Raw genomic sequence first — 25770 nt, 5'->3', positions numbered from 1 at the left:
CACGTGTGTCTGTGTCCCCATGTTATTTTCCCATAGAAAAAAATCTCAAGATACCGGATCTCCTTATTTGGCCAAAGATGGTAACTTTTTTGTAGGCGAACTTCAGAGGTCTATTGTTGCCCCTACCAATATGGCGGCCCTATTTACGTACGTTCTGGAACTCAATGTAGAATCTAGAGTTTTAATATCTACTGTATGAGCCTGGGTATACCCATGTTGCCTTGCGCGTGATTTCATTCACACTGCTAGGTAGCCTGGATTCAAAGGACCTGAAACCCATCACAGAAAGACGATGACGACGACTATGCGACACACCGAAGCTTGTATTTTGATTAAGAAACAAACCAGCTTTTGTTACACACCTATCACTACTGAAAAATGAAAGGTTCATTCATGAAATGCTATTTGGAAGTAAACCAACGCTATATATGTCATCTGGTATAATTGATATGATTGGCTATGAGCTACAATAAGTATTTGATAGACCTTATAACGCCCAATAAATGACTCAGGCCATTCATAAACCACGCCTCAAACACAAGAAAATGAGTGTCTGATCCCCAGACTCTCTGGCGCAGAGTAATGCATTCAGAGCATGGGAATTTAATTATCAGATGTAGAGGTTTTTTTTCCTCGGACATGCCAACTGGAAATCTGTGTGTGTGTGTGTGTGTGTGTGTGTGTGTGTGTGTGTGTGTGTGTGTGTGTGTGTGTGTGTGTGTGTGTGTGTAACTCTAATGATAGCGATATCAAGAATTTCAGCTTATTCAGGTTCAAACAAAACCTGTTTTTCCAGATTTATAACCATGAAACATATGGAGAAAAATTGGCAAGCGTGATTTAAATGTTTGCAGAAGGAATGTGCAGGACTGAGCGGCAGTAATGACATGTGGTAGGCTACATCTTGTTACTGCACTTATGGCAATCCTCTGCTGTTGCATTAGGATTTTAGTTGTGTTTGCGACATACAACTGTTTTGAATCATTATGATGTTACATGTGGGCTACATGTGATTCCCTCTCAACCATAAGCAGGACACTTTGGAACCTTTGTGCCAACTTATGTGCATATTGTATAACTGTAAGACGTAGCATATTTAAAGGTGCCTTGTCAAGCCATTTTTACATGTATTTTTAAATTGTGCTAGGTCCATATGTGTTTGTGTTATGTCGTGAATTCATGTGAAATTGAGCTGCTACCGCCTCTGTCAGCTCTAGCCTCTGAAATAGACCTCTGTAGTTCGCCTACAAAAAGGATCCAAAGCTGCCATCTTTGCCCATATAAGGAGATCCAGGTGTTAATTGAAGCTAGCCCCGCGTTCACACTGTCTATGTCCGTCAACGGATCTCATTCACTTTGCATGGGGCGGACTCTAAATGCATTGTGGGTCCGTCCCTTCCTTCAGCTCCGTTGCCTCCGTCAAGAAAGTTGAGAAATGTTCAACTTTTCAGGCAGCGACGGATCCGTCAGCCAATCAGATCGCGTGTATGCAAGTACATACACAACCTCCGAGATCCGTCGAGGGACGTGGATAGTGTGAACGCGGGGTAACTGCCTATGGCAAGTTGCATTGTTAGCTCTGGGTTAGCAAAGATCAAAGTGTGCCGTCTTCACCTACCGAAGATCACAGTATCCACTCTTAGGCAGAGGACAAAACTTTGTAGAGCAAAACGTCTGCATTTCCACTTTCTTTGTCCCCGCAAGAGTTTAACAGGTGCGATCATTGAAAATCCCCTTGTTATTTTCCTACAGAAAAAAAAATCTCAAGATACCGGATCTCCTTATTTGGGCAAAGATGGTAGCTTTTTTGTAGGCGAACTTCAGAGGTCTATTATCACTCTCTGGTAGCGGAAAGCTACATCAAGGCGGGGACTCTGAAATGGGCTCATAGATCTCTCCGGTGTAGTGAAATTGAATAAACCAATCACACGCAAGCAGTGTTAAATTCTGAACTATCTATCTGTCTTTGATCAATTAACTTCGGCCCGCCCTCATTGTGCATCTTTGCTGCGGCCACACTGTACGCACTATGGACAAAACACTTCAAACTCCTTTCCTCTGTCGGAATGTCTTTACAAGCGCCTGGAAGACAACTGGGAATTATGCCATTGGGACGGGGATTTAATGCTATTCCTCCCACCACAAAAATATAGACTTTTGTTGTGAAGATTGCTGAAGGTTTCTCTGTGGGCGTTTGTGTGTGGTTTCATCTCAGCTCCCCGGTGCCGTTTGACTCAGATGGCTTTGAAACATCAGACATGGCACAGCGGCACTGTGTGGGCATTGTGTCAGTTTTAGAGATGCCCACATGCTTATTGTCGTGGCTGGCACATATCTTGGCTGTGTGCAGTTTCTCTGAGCTGAGTTACCCACCCTTATGCCTTTAGTTGTCACAGAGATGGGTGATGGGGTTTAAAAGAGAAGCTGAAATATTGAGCTCAGCCTGATGATAGCCAGGCTATGATCATACAACACACACATTTGAATCCTTTATTTGAATCTACCAATCAAATTTCTTTACAGAAAGGATCCAAATATTCTCAGAGATGATAGGGTTCATTCAAGGGATACATAAAGCATCTCCAACACACACAGCAAGACCGCCAATCACAACTGATATGGAGCAGAATTTTGCTAACTGTTTAGACTTTCCTTTTGATAGCCCTGGCAATCTTAGCCCACTGATAGTTTGTGAACATGTCCCAAGCTGCCAAATATAAATGTCACAAACTTGCATGCATAGTCTAGGTCACCGAACTCTGCAAGGAGGGGTTAATATACAATTTACAATATGGGCAACTGATTCAAGGTGGTCAGATACCACAAACTTTGAAACCTGTGACTTGTGTGTCCAGTTTGTCATTGCTTTTCCTCTGAAGTCTAGGAAGCTGTCTTGGTTGGCTGTGGCCAAAAGGACTTTTCTCCATGTCCATTCTACATTTGGGAACCCCAGACCCCCTTCTTTGAGTGTGAGGGAGAATAAGGCCCTAGTGGAATGAGAATTCAGTCACTGCCATTTCCTGACAGCAGTTTTGTTGTTCATGTCCCGTAGGACATTTTGTGGATGGATGCGAATGTTTGCAAAGAGGTGTTGTATATTTGTCAAGGCTAAACAAACACACGCACGCACACACACACACACACACACACACACACACACACACACACACACACACACACACACACACACACACACACACACACACACACACACACACACACACACATTAATGACGTGCTTATTTAATCCCAAGTTTCTTCATTTGTGTGTTCGAGTTTGTTTGCCTGCCTCTCTGTACAAGAGAAAGTGATTATTTCACAATTTCTGTGAATGTATGTTTAAAAACAAAACAAAATGCCAATGGAGGAGGCTGTCTGCACTGCAGACCCAAGGCCTTCTTATCCTATGCCCCATCAGGTTATCAGGTTCCCAACCACCCAATAGAACACAGACACCAATAGAAGACGCCGGTGGGGCTGGTGCAGTCTGAGGGGTAAGTCTGCTGTGTTTAACCCACAAATGAAACGAGAGTCCAAAGCATTCATTTCTAACCTTTATTCATCCACAGCAACAAATACTTCTTGGTTATGCCATCAATAACATCCCCAAAATGTAACTGATTCCAACAGTCTCACAACTTTCTCTAGTAACTTCCAGTCTTGTCTCTCTTTGGGAGATGTGTGTTCATCAAATGCAAAGGTGTAGACATTTATGCTTCACCGATAAATGTGCTACTGTGAAGGGAAATCACATTGCAGGGCTGTTTGTGGAGTGAATGGGGGGCAGATGCAATCTTCACTATCATATTAACAGTGGTTCACCTCTGCAGTCAATCAATTATTAATCACCACATCTGACATACAGACCAAAGGAGTGTGTGTGTTTGTGTCTGTGTGGTTGTTTACATCTCAAAGAATAAGAGAATACGAACACACACACACACACACACACACACACACACACACACACACACACACACACACACACACACACGCACACACATACCTGCAGTCAGTCAGTTACTCATACATGCATGCACTCACTGACACACACTCCCATGTTAGGAGTAGGACCCACAGAATAACTACACTACATGGACTAATGATTTGAAGCTGAGAGAACAACATTAAACGTTTACAGCAATTACAGAAACAAATGTATTTGATACCATGCTAAAGTTGACTAAAAAGAGGAATATGAAATCATCATTTGACAATTAATCTTAATGCCTTAATAAAAGAAAATGAGTAAAAATCAAACCGCTAAGGACACCAATTTTCTTTGTGATTGAAGAATGTATCGTAAATAAATAAATGTTTATCAGGATGCATAATATCCTGGATCTATGAAATAGCTGGCCTTTAAAGATAAAAATCTGCCTGCCCCTATGCTAACCCTATGTGTTAAATTCCCATAGGGTTACATAGGGGGTCAAATACTTCCTTCCCCCTAGCATTTAAGGAAGAACATTTATTTATTTACGATACATTCTTCAATCACAAAGAAAATTGGTGTCCTTAGCGATTTGGTTTTTACTCATTTTTTTAATTAAGGCATTAAGATCAATTGTCAAATGATGATTTTATATTCCTCTTTTTAGGCAACTTTAGCATGGTATCAAAAACATGTTCTCCCCCTGTAGATCCTCTCAGTCTGCAGTCACATGTGAGCTCAAGACACACCGAGCCAATGGCTGGCTGACCGCCAGAAGAAAAGCAGTTGTACTGTAGTCTACTGATCAGCTGGCTCTCGTCTCCCCAAATCGTTAAACAAAAGTGCCTCGGAACACACCAAAGCAACGCTGATGTCGAAAGTACATTCGGTGCATGCGCAAGGCGTAAACATTTCCATAAAAGCAGGCGCTGCTAAAAGATTCAGAGCCAAAAAGATTGTCTAGTTACCAAGATTAGTCAAAGGAATCAACAATGCAAAAAAACCCCCACTAGTTTCGGACTTCTCTGGTTAAGCAATAACAAAATATAAATATAAATATATATTGTTATATATATTATTGGTATAATATATATTGAACTGTGTTATTGTCATTGCTTGTGTGTGATGCCAATAAAACACTCTTCTATGGTACCGTGGAGGGCACATGGTGGTGAAAAAATATAAATCATGGGCACGTTTAATTGAACGAGTGCACGATTAATATAATGAGAGAATGAAATAAATAAACGTTAATATGATTTAACTACATTGTTCCCACGTTTTAATAAAACGTTCCCACATTTAATTATATATTTGTGTGTACATCGTTCCCACGTTTAATATAGCCTACCTTTAAATGTTTTGCTTGACCCTTACTCATCAGTCAGTAATCAGTAGGCCTATGGATAGAAGCGATTCAATCAAGCTTGCTATACTTTAACATTTAATCTTGTCTCGCAAACAGAGGGTGGAAACAACAATAAGTGCATCAATGAATAAGTGCATTAATGAGTGCAATTGTCCGTAGGATCAGCAAGACTAGTTGTAAGTAGTGCTCTGAGAGATGCTCTTCTCTGAAGAGAGACAAAAAACACAATAAGTGCATCAATGAGAGTAATTGTCCGTAGGATCGGCAAGACTGGTTGTAAGTAGTGCTAAGAGAGGAGATGTTCTCTTAAGAGCTAGGTTTTCAGACGTTTTTTGAAGATGAAGAGGGTACTTTGAAGGCAAGTGTTAGAGTCTTGAATTTGGCAGCCAATGTAGCTGGATGAGCAGTGGGGTGACATGGGCAGTACATGTATGTGTGTGTGTGTGTGTCCATCTGTATGTGTGTGTGTGTGTGTGTGTGTGTGTGTGTGTGTGGCGATCAGCAGCATGGCTGTGTGTGCAGGTGCAGGATGCCGCGTGCGTGCATTTGCATGAAGTTGAAGAGCTCCTCCGGCATGGCGTGGAAGCCCGGCCGCCCCTTGACGTTGTCGTAGTAGTGGTGCGTGATGAGGTCACCCGCCGGGTTTGTGGGGAAGGGCCAGAAGCCGTACAGGTGCACCTCCTCACACAGCTCCATGGCGGCACTGACCAGCATGAGGCCGGTGCTCAGGCGCTTGGCATGAATGCCCTGCAGCGCCCAGAAGCGCTGGACATTAAGCAGGTACTTCGTGTGGAAGAAGACGACGTCATGCGGCGAGCCGAGGTCGTCCAGCGTGTACTTGACGCGGAAGGAGACGTCAGTGTTGATTCTGTTGTAGAAGGCGGGTAGTACGATGGAGGCATTCTGGTATGACTGCAGGTGTTTGTAGAAGGGCAAGCGCCATTTATCTAAACTCTGGAACCTGTGGTGAGGAGTGGGTGTTTTCACACATCAGATATACACAATGTGTGTGTGTGTGTGTGGTTCTGTGAGATAAATGAAGCTTTGTGTTCATACATTAAAACTCAAAACTCAGCAAATGACTGCAAAGGTGTGTCTCGCATATTCCACAAATTTATTCAGACAATCCTGCAGTCAACAGGTTTTACAATCATGGCCTGGTTCAAAAGATGTAACATACACATTGAATGAAATTAGGCTTATAGAAGTATTTCCAGGTCATGTAAAAATCCAATATTTCATCAATCAATTGCACACAATCACATACTGTACGCAGTCCTATATAGTCTAACGCAAAAGGTTTGTGTTCAGATGTATACTGTACCTCCCTATGAGGATACTTGGGTTGATGGTGACAAAATCAGTCCTCGATCCCACATCGGCAGAGTATTCATCAGAGATGGGCGGAATGTTGCACCTGACCAACAGAACAAGAGGTGAACGGGGGTGGTTGAATGGTGCTCCCTACAAGCTCCCTACAAGCGGCAACTATGGTGACATGGTTACAAAAAAAATCATGTGGTTGACAGAGCTCATTGAAAGTACAGTAAAATGATTAATGTGAGTCATGTATTAATTGTAAAAGTTGCATTTTTACCGGAACACAAAGTCAGCTGAGTCTATCTCGTTTCCACATTGGCTGTTTAGGTTGATCCCTCCATTCCCAACGACGGCACAGCGTTTAAACTCTGATCTTGAATAAGGCATGTCCTGTGAACACACACACACACACACACACACACACACAGTATTTACAGCAAAGCTGCACCATGTAGAACAGATGCGCACACTTCCATCTGGTTATTTGTTCAAATATGTAAGAGAGAGAGAGATGAAGAGTGTGTGTGCACTGCATCCATATACACATGTGTATACTGTGCTGTAAGTGGCTGGTGACTCACATCAGGGAACATGTTAAATATCTGGGGCTTGATGAGCACGGCCCCGTCGGTCTCATAGCGCAGCTTGGTGCCTGATGGTGTGTTGCGCTTAGTGGTGAAGAGGAAGGAGGATGCATTACAGCTCTCAGACAGAGACACACTAGTTCACACGCACACAAACACACACACACACACAGGACAAGAGAGGGTCACATATGATGAACCATTTGGCACAGAGGTTTATTTGTGTGTGTCTGTGTGTGTGTGTGTGTGTGTGTTTGTGTTTGTGTGTGTCTCACTGACCTGAGGTTGTTGCTCTCCACTTTATTCTGCTCCCACTGGCACACCTGCAAATTTCTCCATCTCTCGAACAACTCTGAGGTCTTCACCCTGAGTGTGCACAGACAGACACACACACACACACACACACACACACACACACACACACACACACACACACACAAAAAAAAAAACTATTATGGTACAAAATATACTCATAGTGTATGTGTACACGCACAGAGGTAGAATAGGGACAAATAACAATGACAAAAGGAGGATGAACGAGGACAGAGGTTCCTGAAATAGCAGCAGTCTGGTGGACATCCCTCCAATTCAGCACAATCCAGTCAGGCTCATACAGTAACTTCGTTTTCTCAGGGAATAAACTTGAACATCATTGAATATCTGTATCTAACTACCTGCACGCCAGAAAGACAACTGAAGTCATTAATGACATATTTTCTAAAACCTTACAGTATATTCAGGGAACACATACAGTATGTACCTGTTATATTAATCAGCGCATGTTTCCCCTTGTATACCACAAGGACAAGTCAGGTCAAATCGTATCTTTTTTTTAAATGTTATTTCATTTTATCACTGTATTGAAGGGGCACATTTTCTTGTGTACACTAATAGGGATCATTGTGCCACTGGTCTATATCTAAAGGGCAGGGCTGTAGTACTCGAGTCCGGACTTGGACTCGAGTCCGGACTCAAGTCCGTTTTTTTATGTTCTCGGACTTGTCTCGGACTCGCTGGTATCTGACTTGGACTTGTCTCGGTCTCGGGCCACTGGTCTTGCCAAATATGGTTCTTGGTCTTGACCGAGTCCAGGCATCTTTCTTATGTTATAATATTCAAGGGAAGTAGGAGTACACTCTGTAATACTGGTCATTCTTGTCTTTGTCTGGAGTGAAGCTATTGTAATTTAGTTGCTCAAATGCTCAGTACTAGTACCTAGCAGTGGTAATAGTAGTGGATTGGTGTTTGTATCAGTTGTAACCAAGGTATCAGCTTATATCATTCTGTTTTCTTTAAATTAGATTATGTGATATTAAGGAGAATGGTTATACTTACAAATCCTGGGTGGGTATTTAGATCAGCAAAATTAATAATAACCCAAAATTATTGTCTTTATACTGTCATGCATGCAAGTTGTTTTTTTCTGTCCTGGACTCGGTCTTGACTCGGACTCGAGTCTTTTGGACTCGGTCTGTCTTGGACTTGAACCTCTTTGGACTCGGTCTTGACTTGGTCTCGACCGGTCCTGGTCTTGGACTTGTCTTGGACTCGACAAAGGTGGTCTTGACTACAGCCCTGCTAAAGGGTGATTTAGGCCCTGTTAGGTATAGAAGTCATTATTTGTTTGAACAAAAAATGGCACATATATCGGCCACACAAGCTGGCATATCTGCTACGGGCTCTGCACTAGTACTGTTGACATGTCACCCTAATGTGGAGGGGTAAGATCATTACAAAGTTCCCTTGGCTATAAAGTGTGTTTGTGTGTACCGTGTATGTTGTGTGTGTAGACAGTCCTATCAGAAGATATCTATTGGGGGGGGGGGGGGGGGGTATGGAACTCACTCAGTGAGGACCTTCACATCCAGGATGTCCTTCCTCAGCATTTGACACGATGTGGAATTGAACTCCAAAAGCCCCTGCGAGGACTCCAGACACCTGCCAGAAATAAAACTCTTAATCTATACTAGGGCCATCCAATCTTCTGCCTGTTTTTATTTTCAAGTAGACACAAACACACAGTCCCTCTTTGTATCTCTCTCTTTCTCTCTCTCTCTCACACACACACACTTATCATGACTTCATTTTTACAGCATTTCCTGACCATCTCATAGCATCTATCCAGTGAAAGCTATTTTACTTTACAGTGACTGTAGCACTCCAATACATTTACATGACAACCTCACCATTATCTCATTGCAGGCTATCTCATATGTGCACTGCAGCATCAGCATTTGTGGTTTCATAATGCTGTGTTTCTGTGACACACCAGATGCAACATAAAATACACAAACAAAGCCACACATTCCTATGAGGAACACAGCTTTGCACCGCAGGCACATCAAGTGGCAAACGTAATCTGATAAATGGGAAATGCGGGACTACAGATTTTAAAAAAATCAAAGTAGAAGAAAAAGAAGATTACTCTGGCAGGCCAGCGAACCCTTCTTCTTCATCTGAGAGTTTTTATTAGCACTTTGCAAACAGAGTGCATTACTGCCATCTGCTGGACTGAGGTGTGATGTCAAGTGTGCCCAGTAGCCGGCCTCTGCCTTACAATGGCTGATGGATGAATAAGGTGAATTAGTATGACAACATCCTGTCATACAAGCTAGGTCTGTAGATTGGCTTTGGCTTTGCTAAATGCCGTTGTCTGATTGGCTATTCTATAGCTTTGGCAACACAATTCCAATCAGTTACCCTCTCCCTATATCTCTCTCTGTATTCTCTCTGTTTTCTGTCTTTCTTTCTCTCTGAGGGTCTCTGGCATAGGTGAGTGAAGTCGGTACCTTCTCCTCCCATATCTGGCAGGCCTCAGTGGAGAGTCGTCTGGCAGGTTTAATCCGCTCCAGTTGCCTGCCTCATCTTCGTGCAGTCGGCTAAACTGTTGCCCACTGGTGGGAAAAGAGTCACATCATTAGCAAAACAAATGACAATAAGAGGAAAAGAAAATGGTTTCAGCTGCTGACAGGAGGTTGCTCATACCTTCTGACGTAGTTGTTGCCATAGTGGTCCTGCTCCACCAGTGTTATCACGGAAAAGGCACACAAGACGACGAAACTGAGGGAGAGGCTCCATAGCAGGTCTCGCCCAACCAGTGGATCCGCATAGCCCATTCTCGCCAACCTACGATGAAACAATATTATCTTTAAAAGAACATAGTTGAAGATTCCAATCATGTTCAGATAACGGATATAAGTGATAACACATATAACTGTAACAGAAATTATATATATTTTTGCAATTCAATTTTATTTGCTTATATGCTTGAACTTGTCGCTTTTTCACGCTAGGAAGATATAAAACGCAATGAATCTGCGCTCTTTTTATAATGAAAGAACTTGGGTATGAATGTTACACATTCCATCCCATGACATTATTTTACTGCTTTAATTAACAAATAATCCGGACCTGCTCTATTAGCCCCTTATGTCTGTCTGGAATCGTTTTTAGAGCCAATTGATGCATCTCAGAATAAAGGAATGCCCACCACATTCCGTCTTTGTGAATATCTTTAACTGAACTCATTGAATATAGCTGGGTACTTATGAACGCATGTCTCAATACCACAATGGAGTCATTCTAGCAACGCCATATTTTTGCCATATTTTGAGTGGCTCGTGAACGCCATATTTTGAGTGGCCTGTGAAGACCCAGTGATTGTCCTGTCTGGCCCAGTTGGTAAGGAAGTTGAATATAGCCTAAAGCTCTCCATTATATCGGATATATTCGAAAAAGCCTATCACAATAAGAAATGTATGCAATGACATACATGCATTAAAACATGGAAGGTTATACAACTGTGGTAAAACAGGTTTTGTTCATTCCAGTGACTGTGGCTTGAATAGAATACATTTTGTCTTTGTCATGACTGACTCACACATGTTTCCAGTTGGCATTGTGCACTGACATGTCTGAGACAAAAAAATCAACACAACATCTGATAACTAAATTCCTGTGTTTTGATTGTATACTCCTCTGACTTTTGTCTGTGGGGGCATTCCGATCTCGAGTGAACTGTGCAGAGTGTTCAGCGGTGTCAAGTGATATTCCGTTGGGTAGGGAGAAGGGAATTCAGCGTAGGGACCCTTATAATCGGAATGCAGCCTGCATGGTTCGTCCATAAATGCCTTGATGTTGATATTTTAAATCATTGACTTATTTTTCCACCTCAACTGAGAGTCCAGGTTTATGCATATCTCTCATGAATTTGGACTTCTGTTCAGCCTCTGACACTTGGTTTGGGGGTAAACATTTTCTATAAAGCAACTGCCACTTTCTTGGTATTGGTCCAGTGGATTGGCAACTGTACTATTTGTAAATGATTTGTCATCTGGAGCTTGTGAGTTGTGACAGAGCTTTCTTACACATAAAGCTTACATTGCTGGCACTACCTTTCACCTGAACCCAACTGTCGACAGTTTCAGCATTAGCTAACGTCCCCATGGTATCTGCTTATCCTCCCCCTCTCTACTACCCCCCCCCCCCAGCCAATATGCACAACAGGCGAAAGAACGGACAAATTTCACTGCATTCTTTACTTAAGTAACTTAAAACAAACTTCCTTGTATCCTTGTATCCTGTAGAGTTAGAAGTCGAACGTGCATTTTGTTTCATTTCCCCATCCTGGCTGCGAATGAAACAGCATGGGGGACGAATTTAACTTACGGTTTAAGCTATGTAAACTTCCCACAACTTCAATATTTGACTGAGTAAACAGCTTGCTCTGATGATGGACTTCATGTGGTATGTTTTTTTTTTAAGGTTTTTTAGGATTAGGATCCTATTAGGATTAGGATTAGGTACATTTTATAGTCCGTTCGCCTTAATTCCTCTGCCATGTTCGCCTGATCCTTATCCATAGTGGGTCTACTGACATAATTAGTCCATCTCCCACAATGGTTCATGTAGTACATTAACGATGAATGTTCAACTTTTCAAAGTGTTGTAGGGCCTGTTAACGTTAAAAAGAATTAGGTCTGTTGATTGTTGGTTTTTGCATGATGAAACCCCCCCACCCCATTTTTACTAATCTCACCCTGTGTACATTAAACATATTTTCTTATTGAAAATGATTACAAACATAACTGTTTATAAAAAAGTTAATACTGATTGGGCGAATATGGTATTCGTATAAGTATCTCTTTAAAATGTGAAAATCTTAATGAATTTCAAGGGAGTTGAATACTTTTGCAACCAACTGTATATGGTTTCAATTAATTAATCGCCATCTCTGTGTACAATTTACAAGATTACATACAGTAGCTTTCAGTAAAACGAGAACAGGTAGAAAAAACTGATTTGGTTCCCGAAATGGAATGCCCAGTTTCTCCCTTTTTATTTCTGCTGGTCATAGAACTGCCAGCATTAAGTATACTAATAAAAAAAAGATCCCAGAGCAACCATTCTCTTTAAAAAAAAAAAAAAAATGGAAGCCTACAACTGGTAAACAGAACTATTGTGTTACTGCAAGAAAATTATCAGGTTTTTTTTCATCCCTAATCATATATTCAACGGAATTCTTTCTTTTGTTCTAAAATGTGACTATGCCCCTATTAAACCAGTTACCTTATCTAAACAGTGTCTTCTTGCCTGAAAACTGTGTTTCATTCACAACTTCTGACATGATATTGATTTAACAATGGTGATCATAATACGGTTTTGGTTGAAGACAACTGAAAATATTTTTTGGACTTGGCATTTTACTGATATAAAGTAGTTTTAAGTGATAATGCTAACTGCAAAATATGACCAAAATTCCACTCTGAGAAACGGACAGCTCTGGTCACTTACCGTTGTTGGCACGCCTGCTTGTCTTTTCTATGCCTGCCTCTGATGCAACAAGTCGCACTCTGACTCTTTCACATGAGCGTCACCCAAATCGCTTTCACATTTCAGCAGAGCCGTATAGGGCTCTGGGTTTTAGCCAAACAAGTGCATGTCTAAACTAGTTATTCTGGTTGTCCTTGATCCAGACCCCCTAATTTTGCCAATGCAATTCAAGGGGATTAAGTTTCATGGTGAAGTTTGACAAATTACAATAATCAAGGGGCACATGTAGGCTAACAAGATTTTTAAACATATCAACATTATTTGCAGTTCAATCTGTCAAAGTATAGTGAACCATATTCAAACTAAATGTTATATGGAATCCTACAACAAATTACATTACAGTATCATTGTACCCCGAGTGAAATCTATATATAGTGTGGGGGTGTGTTACATGGAAGGTAAAACTGTGGTACAACAGGTTCTTCCCAGTAACTCTGTTAGCACAAACTCCGTTGCCATTGACAGCGGTAATTTTTTTTCCCCAGAGATCCCATTCAAGTCAATGGAGCGTTCTAGAACTACTTGTGAAGAGCCGTTCAATAAATTGCCAATACATCAGGCAGAACGCAATGCCTGTGTTTGTATCTTAAACTAGATGTACCGCAAAGCGATACACAATATGACCGCCGCTCAGTCATGCACATTCTCTCTGCAAATATCAACCACGCTTTTGTTTCTATCCCTCCATCCCCTACTGCAACTTTTATGTATGTAAATGAGTGTGTGCATGTGTGCGCTTGGTTTTGTGTATGAGTGCTTCTCTGTCTATGAGTGTGTGTGTGTGTGTGTGTGTCTGCTTGTGTGTGTGTTTTATGTGTCTATGTGTATATGTTCACTGTGTTCTCTGCCGTCACTGTCACTCCAATATCAGATCACACACACACACACACACGCACACAGGCACACACTCGCACACACACATGCACGCGTGTGCACACACACACACATACAGTACACAGACACACACGCATACATACACAAACGCGCGCGCACGTGTGCACGCACGCACGCACGCACGCACGCACGCACGCACACACACACACACACACACACACACACACACACACACACACAGGCACACACACAGATACACCCACAGAGAGAGAGAGAGAGAGAGAAAGACAGAACACACACAGATAACACAGAACACACATAGACACACAGAGAGAGAGGGAGAGAGAGAAAGAAAGAGAACACACACAGAATACACACAGAACATGTACATACACACACGGGGGCACACAGAAACGCACCCACCAACACACACACACACACACACACACACACAGTACATCACACACACACTCACTTCTCAGCTCCGGTGGTCTCACACAGTGCTGCATCTCACAAAACGTACTCAAAGATGTGTGTGTGTGTGTGTGTGCACTGTGCATCTGTGTGTGTGTGTGTGTGTGTGTGTGTGTGTGTGAGGTGTGTGTGTGTGTGTGCACTGTGCATCTGTGTGTGTGTGTGTGTGTGTGAGAGGGTGTATGTGTGCATGCGTGTGGGCGTGTTTGTGCATGTGTTTGTGTCCTTTTTTATGTACATGTGTGTGTGTGCTGGTGCGTGTGTGTGTAGGTATATGTCTGTGTGTGTGTATTTATGTGTGTGTGTGTGTGTGTGTGTGTGTGTGTGTGTGTGTGTGTGTATGACCGTAGCATCCAGCACCCAGAGCAACCATTCACTTTTAAAACATATATATTTGGAAACTAGTTGATTAAAGGTTTCTAATGGTGTCACTTATATGTTTCTAGGACAAAAACTAGCAGAGATCCCAGGGGGGGATTTAGACTCCAGAGGGTTAATACCACCATCTACAGGCCGATGGGTATACAGTCCTGAATGTACACATAAATGAATGGATGAAATTCCACAAAATTTGTCATACTCCCAGAGGGTGTCAGGTTGATCATACACATGAAATTTGGTGCAGTTCATAACATCTCATCTGAAGATAGGGGCAATTAAAGCAATATTACATTGCATTTTCAATTTTTACCATGGGGGTGCTAATCACAAATGACTGGTTATAGGCTAAGCTGATCCAGGCTCTTGAGACCAACATACCATAAACATTTTGTCATCCTCGGTTCCACGGTTCAGGTAGTTATGTAGGAAAAACTGTAATTTTTGGGCTTTTTTGGAAGACTCAGAAAGACAGCAAGCGACAGTCGCCGATAGTCGTGTCGTGTATAGTCTCCTGAAGTCTTTTTGGTGTGCGCTCGCTTTTCAGGAGAAGGAGGACGAGGAAGACGATCCGAGCCAATAAAAAATTGCAACCGAGGAAAAACTGCAATAGAGCTTGACAGTCCCGCCCACAGCCGATTCCGGAAGTAAGAATCCAATACAATTTCTCCATTGACAACTGGAGAATAAGCCATAAAATTGTAACCGTCCATTGTCGACTTAAAACCAGCTACGGCGTGACTAAGCAATTGTACCTGCTCATATAGATGCCAAAAGTTAATGGGGCATCAACCTTGTTTTGAGAAAAAAAAAAATTATTCGCGATTTAACGAGAGAGTACTACACTACCCAACATCCTAACATGTAAAACTGGTGAAAGCAGAGCCTTTGATTGGTACAGATCAAACAAAACCTGTCAACTTTTCCCGCGCCTGTCGTCCGCTGTTGTCTCGTCGTAAATTCAAAAATCAAAACGTCTGGCAGGTCAGAACTGATGTGTGGCCATCCGAAAAAGAACCGTTTTCTCACCTTGAAGGTTGAATTTCAGTGGAAACGGTAGGAAGTAATCATCTTCTTTTCTCAGATTAATATGGAACCATGCTAAACTATCGTTAGGCTGCAAATGTTCTAAATGTATGTACGTTTGCAATGGATCACGGGATATGAGTTCTTTAACTCGGAATTTAAAATATGTACACAGTCTTGTACCTTTGCCTTTTTTTTTTCGTTTTTCGTTTTTTTGCTCTAACTGATGTGTTGTATAAGTACGAGTCACGCTGTAGCTGGTTCGCCTAAGGCATGGTCTAAAACTCTTTACATACGGATTTGTCCAGACGTCAATTGGAGAAATTAATGAGAAACTTACATCCAGAAACTAAGCTCTCTCGGAGGAGGGGTGGGACTCTCGAGCTCTATCTTCAGGAGAAAAGAGGTAAAAGCCCACCCACACTAAAAACTGATTGATTGATTTAGCGAAACAGGCCAATCAGTATGCTCTCTGTCTTGGATGCACTTCTTCACGCACCACCCCCTCTCTCTTCCCCATTTCGGGACATTTGGGATGTCTAGCTAGACAGCACTTTGTCGTCAGCTCAGAGTGTAGTCTACAACGTCCCTTACAGTTTTTTTTCTGAGAGCTTAAACCCTAACCACGATTTTTATAGCACACAGTACAGAACTCACTGCTTTACACTCACATTGCAAATGATGGGGATCAGCATCACTAATTTTCCGTCAAGGATTCCCGGGACACTGAAGTGTAGGCGCCTGAAGTGCATAAGACAAAGCATACTGATTAGCCCGTTTCGCTAAATCAAACCAATCAGTTTTCAGTGTAGGTTATTCTCCCGAACTAAATTAGTGTATCTAGGAACAGGAGCGTCATGGCAGTGTACCCAAAAAAGGAACATTTAGACCTGGCTATTTCACATCAGACTAGACCTACACAAAAGTGTACCCTTGTCTCATAGGAGTAAAAATAAATGATAGTTTTGCACACTGCACCGTTTGTAACACTGACTTTAACATTGCCCATGGCGAATTAATGACTACAAAAGACTTGTCGAGGTGAGTTTAACAGTTTTTTGGAGTGATTGATTGTGTTTATTTAAGTGTCAAACACCTTTTTTGGTGCCCAGCCCACATGGGCTTATTAGACACTGAATCAACAATTACCCAAACTATCTCCATATAGCCACGAACACAGAGATACCCAACATAACATAACTAAACCACTACAAATTAATACAGAGAAAGACAACTTTGACTGGGTCATTTCATTTGCATATTAGTCAGGCCTATACTTGATGCCTAGTAGTTGCCAAGGCTACAGTTCATGAAAAGCCCAAACTACCAAAATGTACATATTTTATCAACATTTCTATAGGTTTTTCCTTGTTTGTCCTACTGACTACATTATTGAGCTAACATATTCATCTGTTTTTCAGTATCTAAGTAGGCTTAAGTGTTTTTGGGGATACCTCCCTGAAATTACTTTTTGCAGGTTGGAATGTCTGTGATGTTTATGTTAGTAAAATTACATATTAAGTAACATATCAAAATGCCAATGCAGACTCAAAGCAAGCACAATATGTTCATTTTCATAAGTGTGCAAATTATCTCATTAACTTTGCGTGATATAAAAATGTTCCAAGTAGAAATGGATTGTACGTGAAGAAGTAGCCTACTATAATCAATTGAGAAAAGTTTTGCTCTGTACAGTTAATAAGGAAATAGAATTATGTTTAGACAAGGTGAACAACTTCTCACTGTGGAATGTAGAAAGGGATGCTACAAGGACAGTCATTCAAATATTGATGTTGATATGTTGATGTCATTGTGATTCATTCCCTTACAGAAATTACAAGCTTCTTGTACAGTTGCCGCGTATTTGTGGCAAGGTCATATTTTCACATGCAAATAGGTTTCTGATAAACAGTTGTGGTTAACTTTTGAGTTTTGGGCGGGCACAACAATCTTGCTTGGGATGTTTTCAGTTACTGGGCTATAGGCCTGAGTTTCATTTGACATTTCAAGTTCAAGTATATACTGTATTTGCCATTTGCTCAAGTATAGTGTATAGATGCATTGGAATGCTTGTGCAGATCACTCACTCAAAAACACTCATTATTCATTCACTCATTGCCATGCCAAAACCATGAATAAATAACAATAAGATCAAATTGCAGAAGTGTAAACTTGTGCCCATAGGGATTGCACAGACATATGAGGTAGGTGTGCGTGCGTGCGTGTGTGTGTGTGTGCGTGTGTGTGTGTGTACTGTAAGAAAGGAAAAGTCAGGGCAGTCCATTTTATCAAACCATATTAGGTTACACTGACTTAAAACAGTCTAGTTTTGAATGAAACGCAACCTTATCGTGTTCAAATTCCAATTGAGTAGGCCTAATCCATTTTTCTAATTGAATCAAGTAAGGTAAGTGTATATACTAGGGGGGAAAGGAAAAGACGGTTTGTTACATATACTAAACCACAAAAAAATGAAATTAAACAAACTAACATTACATTGATAGTCTGATATTATCATTTATTTGCCTTGTACTGTGGAGTGGGTATGGCTGTTTTTAGTGGCAGGCTAGCACATACTGTGTTGACTTGCGCTAGCCTAGCACCAGCAAATTCTGCAACTAGAAGGACTGGATGAAATGTGCTGAAAACGGTCTCCACTGAAACATATCACACTGGCTGGAAATGAGTATGTCCAAAATTCCGAACTACCCCTTTAACACCAACCATGACATACCTTTATAATGGTATGGCTTGGACGGTTAACCCTCAGTCTGCAAAGAATGGCAACTGGTGTTTGCTAACTAGTGGTACATCTTTGGCTCAAAAGGTTTGGTCTGTTGCCAGTGACTTGGAGATTTTGCTTACTCATCAGAGGTCTGTGAAAAGCACTGCTTTCAACCTAACTGTGCATCCCATGACTGACTCAAAGGAAATAACTAAAACAAACAACTGTGATCATGGAAAGTCCTGTTCAAGAGACGTCAGGTCAGACAGAGTGATTTCTAAGATTACTTAGAATAACAGTTGTTGGTTGATGTGTGTACAACATGGACATTTTGGACTCACCAGACTGCATCTCACATTGATGTCACTGCATCAGCCAGAACTTGGTCCAATTAACTGCATAAACATTCCGATTTCCGATATTTAATTTAAAAAGATTTCATGTGTGAAATCTTTTGTTCTGATATAGCACCTTTAAGGAGGAGGAGCATGTTAAGTACCTTTTACACAACTCAAAATAAGGATGACTCTTTAATAGGAGTAAAAGCAACTTTGCTTCAAGTAAGCTTCTAGGCCGTCGCCAACCGGACACGTACGCTGCGCGCCGCGACAATAAAACAATTAAAACTCCATTGTTTTCAACGGAGCAAAGCCCACTGGAAACGTCTGCCGCGCAGCAGCCGCACAGAGATAGAACACTATTCTAAAATCCTGCGCGTCAAGCCCAGACCGCTGAACACCGCTGAACGGCGTGTCCGGTGGGCGCCGGGCTTTACATTAGGTCTACTCATGTTGAGGCAACGAGTTTCCACACATTTAGTGTAAGTAAGCAATACAAATTATTTTTTACTGTGTGGCATATCCATATTCCGAAAACATAAAGGGACTTACTTTTGATAATTTGGCTACAGCACAAGACGACTTGACGATGAAGGCTATTAGGCTTCTTGATAGTTTAACCCAATAATGCAGTCAATTATCTTTCAAAGGAGAGCAGCGCCGATTTACAGTTGAAAAGAGTAAACCTAACTAGCTAGTAGGTCTAACTAACAGGTGATTTGACAACCAACTTTCTCTCTCAAGCCCAAATTGACGTTAGACCTGTTCATTCTGAAGCAACAACTGTGGAATGTAGTTCATTCATTCTGGGCAGAAATACCTGTTCAGGCGACTAACACAGCAATGTGCACTCATCAAAAACAATGAATCTGTGAGGTGAAATTAGGAGTTTGTCAACTGTTTGAGGTTAAAGAGAAAGATGTCAACACTGCTATTTTTTAACACTAAACTCATTTTCTTTGCTTCTGACCAGGATAAGTTCACAGTACACCACAGTAACACAAGCCTTAAATAATTACAAGCAAAGTCTCTCAGAGACCGGAGTTGGTTGGCTCACTTTTCACTCTCAGTTATATTTCTCCGTCTTATCATGTGTTAAAACTTTAAAAGTGTGATAAGCTGAACTCTCAGCTAAAAAATATAAATAAATATGTACATTCAGAGTCCCTTGTTTTGAGTTATATTATTGAAGTGGTGTTGTGCACTTGTGCCAACCTGCTCCAAGCAAGGGGTTGGTTGTTGGAATACTTATTGACAATAGTCTTTGTTTGAAATGCTCATCTATCTCGCTGACTGACGCCTTGCAGATGTCTTTACGTGTTTTTCTTTAGAAGGACCCACTGTCAAGACCAAGACCAAGTTGGTTCCTATTTATTTATAACAAGGTTTGTTTGTTTGTTTATTTAATTAAGTATAATACTGTATAATATAAATAGAAGATTTTGTATACAGCGCCCTCCAAAATTATTGGAACACATGCTAAAGTTGACCATATAAATCATCTTTTGGAAATTGATCTTAATGCCTTAAATGAAAAAATTAGGAAATATTCACCCTTTAAGGACATCCAATTTCTTTGTGAATGAGTAATGTACTGTAAATAAATAAATGTTTTCCTTAAAATACACACTGTTAGACTTAGCTGTAATTTCCCAGTATACTTACCGCAAAGTGGCCAGTAAAATAGGGGTCATAAGTATTGGAACGCCTATGTTAAATTCCCATAGAGGCAGGCAGATTTTTATTTTTAAAGACCAGCTATTTCATGGATCCAGGACACTACGCACCCTGATAAAGTCCCCTTGGCCTTTGGAATTAAAATAACCCCACATCAACACTATACCCTTCACCATACAAGAGATTGAGATTAAGTCAAATGATTTTATGAGAAAGTGCTCGGTAAGTCTCTTTATACTGAAAACATACCAAGAATTGTTGATCTTGATATTAGATTATTAATGCATGGTTTTATTAGACAAGCAGCTTTTGTAGTGTGCACTGTGCAGTACTAATTATTCTGCACTCTTGATTGATAATCTCTTGCTCTATGCTGCTTTGGATAAAAGCAATGTGATCCATGCCCATTTTAAATACCCACCCATAAATACACACCCATACACAAGGCTCCATCATCAACCAATGGCAAAACCATGCCATTCTAAACAATGACTAAATTACACATCACATAGTCTACTAGTCTCAACAAGCTTGTAAGGGAATGGCATTTCACTTGATCACACTGAGGGAGGCTTTACACTGACACATTTTCATGGCAAAAATAACTTTTGTTTATTTAAGTCATGCCTTGTCTCCCTGCGTTTGCCTTTATACTTCTGAATTCAAACATAACAGATCGTCTGAAGAGGCCATGATGTCAATCATACTGACAAAGGACTGTAGGTGGGAACTCCATAGACTCTTCACACACCTGATAGCACTCAGATGGCCATGGCCATGACTCAGACTGCAGAGACAAAGGAGAGGAGGATATGTGGGGTGGAGGTGTGAACTTGCTGTGATTCAACCCCTTGGGTACTTTCAGTGTAATTGTTATTGTCTTTCATTTTCTTTGTCAAGTCCAGATAAATATCCTAAATCTTGTTTATTTTTTGGGCCAGTAGGCCAGAGGTTCTTGGACTAAGGCACACCAATGTTCAAAATAAATCTCCAAGGCTCACAACCACTACTAATTATGAAGTATCACAAACTCTATTGCAGGCTGTTAAAGGGGTGTTCATTCTTTGACAATCTATTTGCATCAGGTTCTTCAAATACTGAGAGTTAATAAAAGAAAACCAAAAACAAGAGAATGCGCGCACATCTAAATAGTGCAGGTGCTGGACCAAAAAAGACGTGAAAATAAATGATAAAGTTAATTAAAGAACACATTTAATTATAGAGCAACAAAAAGAAAATACAGATTTGTATGTATATTTTGGTAAGTGCAATCAATACTTTTTCCGTATCCTTGGGCATCTCCAAAATCACATAGACAGGGCAAAACCCAGAACTATCTGATTAAGGTCCCTACCAATATTAATAAATGATACCAAAATGATACCAAAATAATTAGTTTGTGTATATTCATTTTCTGCTTGGCACATTTTTACATCAGGCATAGTTAATGACATAATTTGCATATTTTATACATTAGCAAATATAAATGCATGTATTGATAATACTGTATGTCTGCAAATAGATAAGGAATGGCTTTAGGCCCAGATAATATGCAAATTGTATCAAATATATGAAATGATCATACAAAAGTATGTTTTTAGATGGGATTGCAGACACTATGCAAATCAGGACACTTTTAAACCTTTTTCGTTCATGTGCAGTTAAAATGTGTCCTAATTTGCATAGTGTCTGCAATCTTCAGGGTGTGCTTCACAGACAAACAATTCCCCCTTTTGTAGGCTAATTGGAATCACCTGAGTGATACTACCACACGCCAAAACAATCCACTAGTTGGCTGGCTGTAAATTTCACATACAAAAAAGACAAAAATAGAAAGAAAAACTAGATGTACTGCAAAGCGGTACAAAATATGACCGCCGCGGAGTCCTGCACATTTTCTCCGCAAAAATTAATCACGCTCGTCAATTTGTTTCCATCTCCTACTCCATCCCCTGCTGCAACTTTTATGTAGCCTATGCAAATTAGTGTGCATATGTGCGTTTGCTTTTGTGTGTGTGTGCTTCTCTGTCTGTGAGTTTTCGCTTGTGTGTGTGGTGGGCGTAAAGGAATGTGTGTGTGCACATCTGCTTGTCTGTGCTTTATGTGTCTGTGTGTGTGTTCACTTGTGAATGTGTATGTGTGTGTGTGGGGGGGGGGGGGGGTGGGGTGTGTGTGTGTGTGTGTGTTTTTATGTGTGCATGCAGGTGCGTGTGTGCATGGCTATGCCTGCCTGTCTACTGTGTGTGTATGTGTGTGTCTTTGTATGTCTGTGTGTGTGTGTTTATGCATGTGTGTGTGTGTACGTGCATGAATGTGAAGGTGAGTGTGTACCTATGTGCATGCAATAAACATGAACATAGAGGTTCAGGGTGCTGGCGAGACTGTGCCAAACTTTTAATGGCCTCAGCATCATCTAAAGACAAAAGCATGAGAACAACCAAAAGAAAAACGTACTCCACTACAAATCCATGCTCAACCAGTAGCATAACACAATCAGATATATATCAGTTTTGTATAGAAAGCAATTAGTTTTACTTGTCTAAAGTACCCTGCAAATGTCTTTTAATTTTAGATTTTGGAATGAAGACTTAATCACACACTAACACGTTTACATTTGAACAGCTGGCTTCCCAGTTCTGAGACCATTTACAGGTCCAGTATGGATTTTCTGGTGTCTCTATTTGAGCAATTTGAGTGGAAGCCTTTCCACACTGGATAAAAATGTCCAAGAGTTTCCCACAAAATGGATCCTCTGCTGTGCCTTGAGATGAGACCTGTGCATAATGGCTTCATCATGCAGTGAGCAATTTTTATTTTCATCTAGTCTCATCTTGAGATGAGTTCTAATAATTGCTTTCGAATTCTGACATTGATATGCTGTCCTGACAGTTCATTTCAGTTCTTTGTTTTAGAGGAAAATCACATCCAATTATCATGCAGCTCTTAAGAAGTTTCTGATGTCTATTCAATTGAGCCAGTTGTGTGAAAGTACTAGTGTGGTATGCTTTTGTTTCAAGTATGAATCCTCTGGTGTCTCTGGAGATCTGAGTTGACCCCGAAACACTTCAGACATGTAGTACACTAATGTGACTTTTCTCCAGTATGGATCCTCTGATGTGTCTTGAGGTTGGCGTTGTGACTAAAGGTCTTTCCACACTGAGAACATGGATATGGCTTTTCTCCAGTATGGATCCTCTGATGTACCTTGAGATGACCCTTCCATGTAAAGGCCTTTCCACAATGAGTACACCGATGTGGCTTTTCTCCAGTATGGATCTTCTGATGCATATTGAGATGACCCTTTTGTGTAAAGGCCTTTTCACACTGAGAACATTGATATGGCTTTTCTCCAGAATGGATCATCTGGTGCCTCTTAAGAGTATGTGGATCTGTAAAAGCCTTTCCACAATGAGAACATGGATATGGCTTTTCTCCAGTATGGATCCACTGATGTCTCTTGAGTTGATCCTTCAGTGTAAAGGCCTTTCCACACTGAGAACACTGATGTGGCTTTTCTCCAGAATGGATCATCTGATGTCTCTTAAGAGTATTTGGATCTGTAAAAGCCTTTCCACACAGCAAACACTGATGTGGCTGTTCTCCAGAATGGATCATCTGATGCATCTTAAGAGTATTTGTATCTTTAAAATCCTTCCCACACAGCAAACACTGATGTGGCTTTTCTCCAGTATGGATCTTCTCATGTATCTTCAGATCACGGTTTTGTGTAAAGGCCTTTGCACACTGCGAACACTGATATGGCCTTTCTCCAGTATGGGTCCTCTGATGTATCTTGAGCTGACCCTTTTGTGTAAAGGCCTTTCCACACTGCATACACTGATGTGGCTTTTCTCCAGTATGGATCATCTGATGATTCTTAAGAGTATGTGCATGTGTAAAAGCCTTTCCACACAGCAAACACTGATGTGGCTTTTCTCCAGTATGGATCCTCTGATGTATCTTCAGATTACGCTTTCGTTTAAAGGCCTTTGCACACTGCGAACACTGATGTGGCTTTTCTCCAGTATGGGTCCTCTGATGTTTCTTAAGAGTGTACTTATTAATAAAGGCTTTTCCACACTGTGAACATCGATGTAGTTTGTCTCCAGAATCTGCTATCTGATGGTCGGTGAGCAGTTCCTCCCTGGTTTCCAACTCCTGGCGTAATTTTCCTTTTTCCCTGTGCTCTGATTTAATAGCTTGATTCCTTTGAATGTCTCCTACAACATGATAACAAATTGAGTGTTTGCAATAATATATATTCACATTGCAATCATTTTTTATCTTAATTCAAACTGTTCAGAAACTCACCTTTTGGAAAATAATCTGTGTGATCATGAAGATCTGAAGATATGTCTTCCTTTTTAATTTCCTGTAGTGATGTGAATATTTCCGTCTTACATTCTTGTTCCAGTCCATGTTCTTCGTTCTCTTTCTGAGTTGTAAACAGATACTCTTGTAGGAAATCATCAAATTCTTCTTCACTCTCCTTCTTCACTGCTGTGAGCTGGTCAGATCCTGACATTTCAGTTTAGAGAATAATAGCAATCAAACAATCCTTCAATACAAAGACAGATGTAGTCCTGTACGTGTACCAAATGTGACTTCAGTATTGAGACCCCAGACTGTTGTGTTCATGATCTAGTCCTTTTGCCTGCCCTATTAGCATCTAGAATTCATTCCTAACCAATCAGCTGCAAGGGCTTTAGGAATGCAAATCTGATGTGGGAGGGAATTCCATATGTATGAGCTCTCTTCACACAACTGATGGTCCTCAAATGGATGTGGTCAGACGTCACACTGCTCAAAGTCCACAAAGGAGAACAGGTGGGGGTGGGGTGGAGCCATGTAAAAGGTGAAATGTAAAGGTTATGGCTTGTTCTGGTCAAAGGATACAGTGGGTACGGGTTGAGAATGCACCTTCTCCCGCGGGACTCCCGAAGAGATCCCGCAGTGCGTCAAGCCGATTTTTTTCGAGGCTAAGGCAATGTACCCAAACAACCACCAGGTGGCAGAAAGTTTCAACTGCATTTAATGATGAAGACCGCATATCCGTCAATAGTCGACTCCTTAATCTCACTGAATCATTAAAATGAAGGTGATGACTGGCGAAATTATTCAAACGACACTTCAATGAACCATTGTTGAAATGAATGAAAATGGTTATAGAAATCGCCTACAGCCAGCGTTATAAGAAATATATAAGTAATAGTTAAAGTCTTCTTCCGTATTAAACAGATAGCCTACGGGACGCTCTTTGTTCCGTAGGCTATTTTAAG

At 41.0% G+C, this 25770-nt stretch overlaps 1 protein-coding gene and 1 pseudogene across 3 annotated transcripts; both read right to left on the bottom strand.

Moving 5' to 3' along the window:
- Positions 1 to 4596: 4596 nt before the first annotated feature.
- On the bottom strand, positions 4597 to 19447 carry LOC134101057 (alpha-2,8-sialyltransferase 8E-like). 3 transcript variants are annotated; one of them, XM_062554621.1, is made up of 9 exons: positions 19367 to 19447; positions 10193 to 10333; positions 9997 to 10101; positions 9053 to 9145; positions 7487 to 7573; positions 7205 to 7343; positions 6901 to 7013; positions 6628 to 6720; positions 4597 to 6264 (listed from the first exon to the last, which is right to left on the bottom strand). In XM_062554621.1, the coding sequence occupies exons 2-9, from the start codon at positions 10321 to 10323 to the stop codon at positions 5802 to 5804; spliced, it is 1224 nt and encodes a 407-aa protein (XP_062410605.1). In that variant the 5' UTR covers positions 10324 to 10333; positions 19367 to 19447; the 3' UTR covers positions 4597 to 5801. The 3 variants fall into 3 exon arrangements, with proteins under 3 accessions (XP_062410605.1, XP_062410604.1, XP_062410606.1); XM_062554620.1 differs by lacking the exon at positions 19367 to 19447 and adding an exon at positions 13001 to 13322; XM_062554622.1 differs by lacking the exon at positions 19367 to 19447 and having other exon boundaries at positions 10193 to 10366.
- A 1826-nt stretch (positions 19448 to 21273) lies between these two features.
- LOC134100383 (zinc finger protein OZF-like) lies at positions 21274 to 25016 on the bottom strand (annotated as a pseudogene).
- Between the last annotated feature and the right edge of the window lie 754 nt (positions 25017 to 25770).

This window comes from Sardina pilchardus, chromosome 14, assembly GCF_963854185.1.
Source record: "Sardina pilchardus chromosome 14, fSarPil1.1, whole genome shotgun sequence".
NCBI lineage: Eukaryota > Metazoa > Chordata > Actinopteri > Clupeiformes > Clupeidae > Sardina > Sardina pilchardus.
The sequence above is the reverse complement of the archived record's forward strand: the minus strand, read 5'-3'. Positions and strand labels throughout refer to the sequence as shown.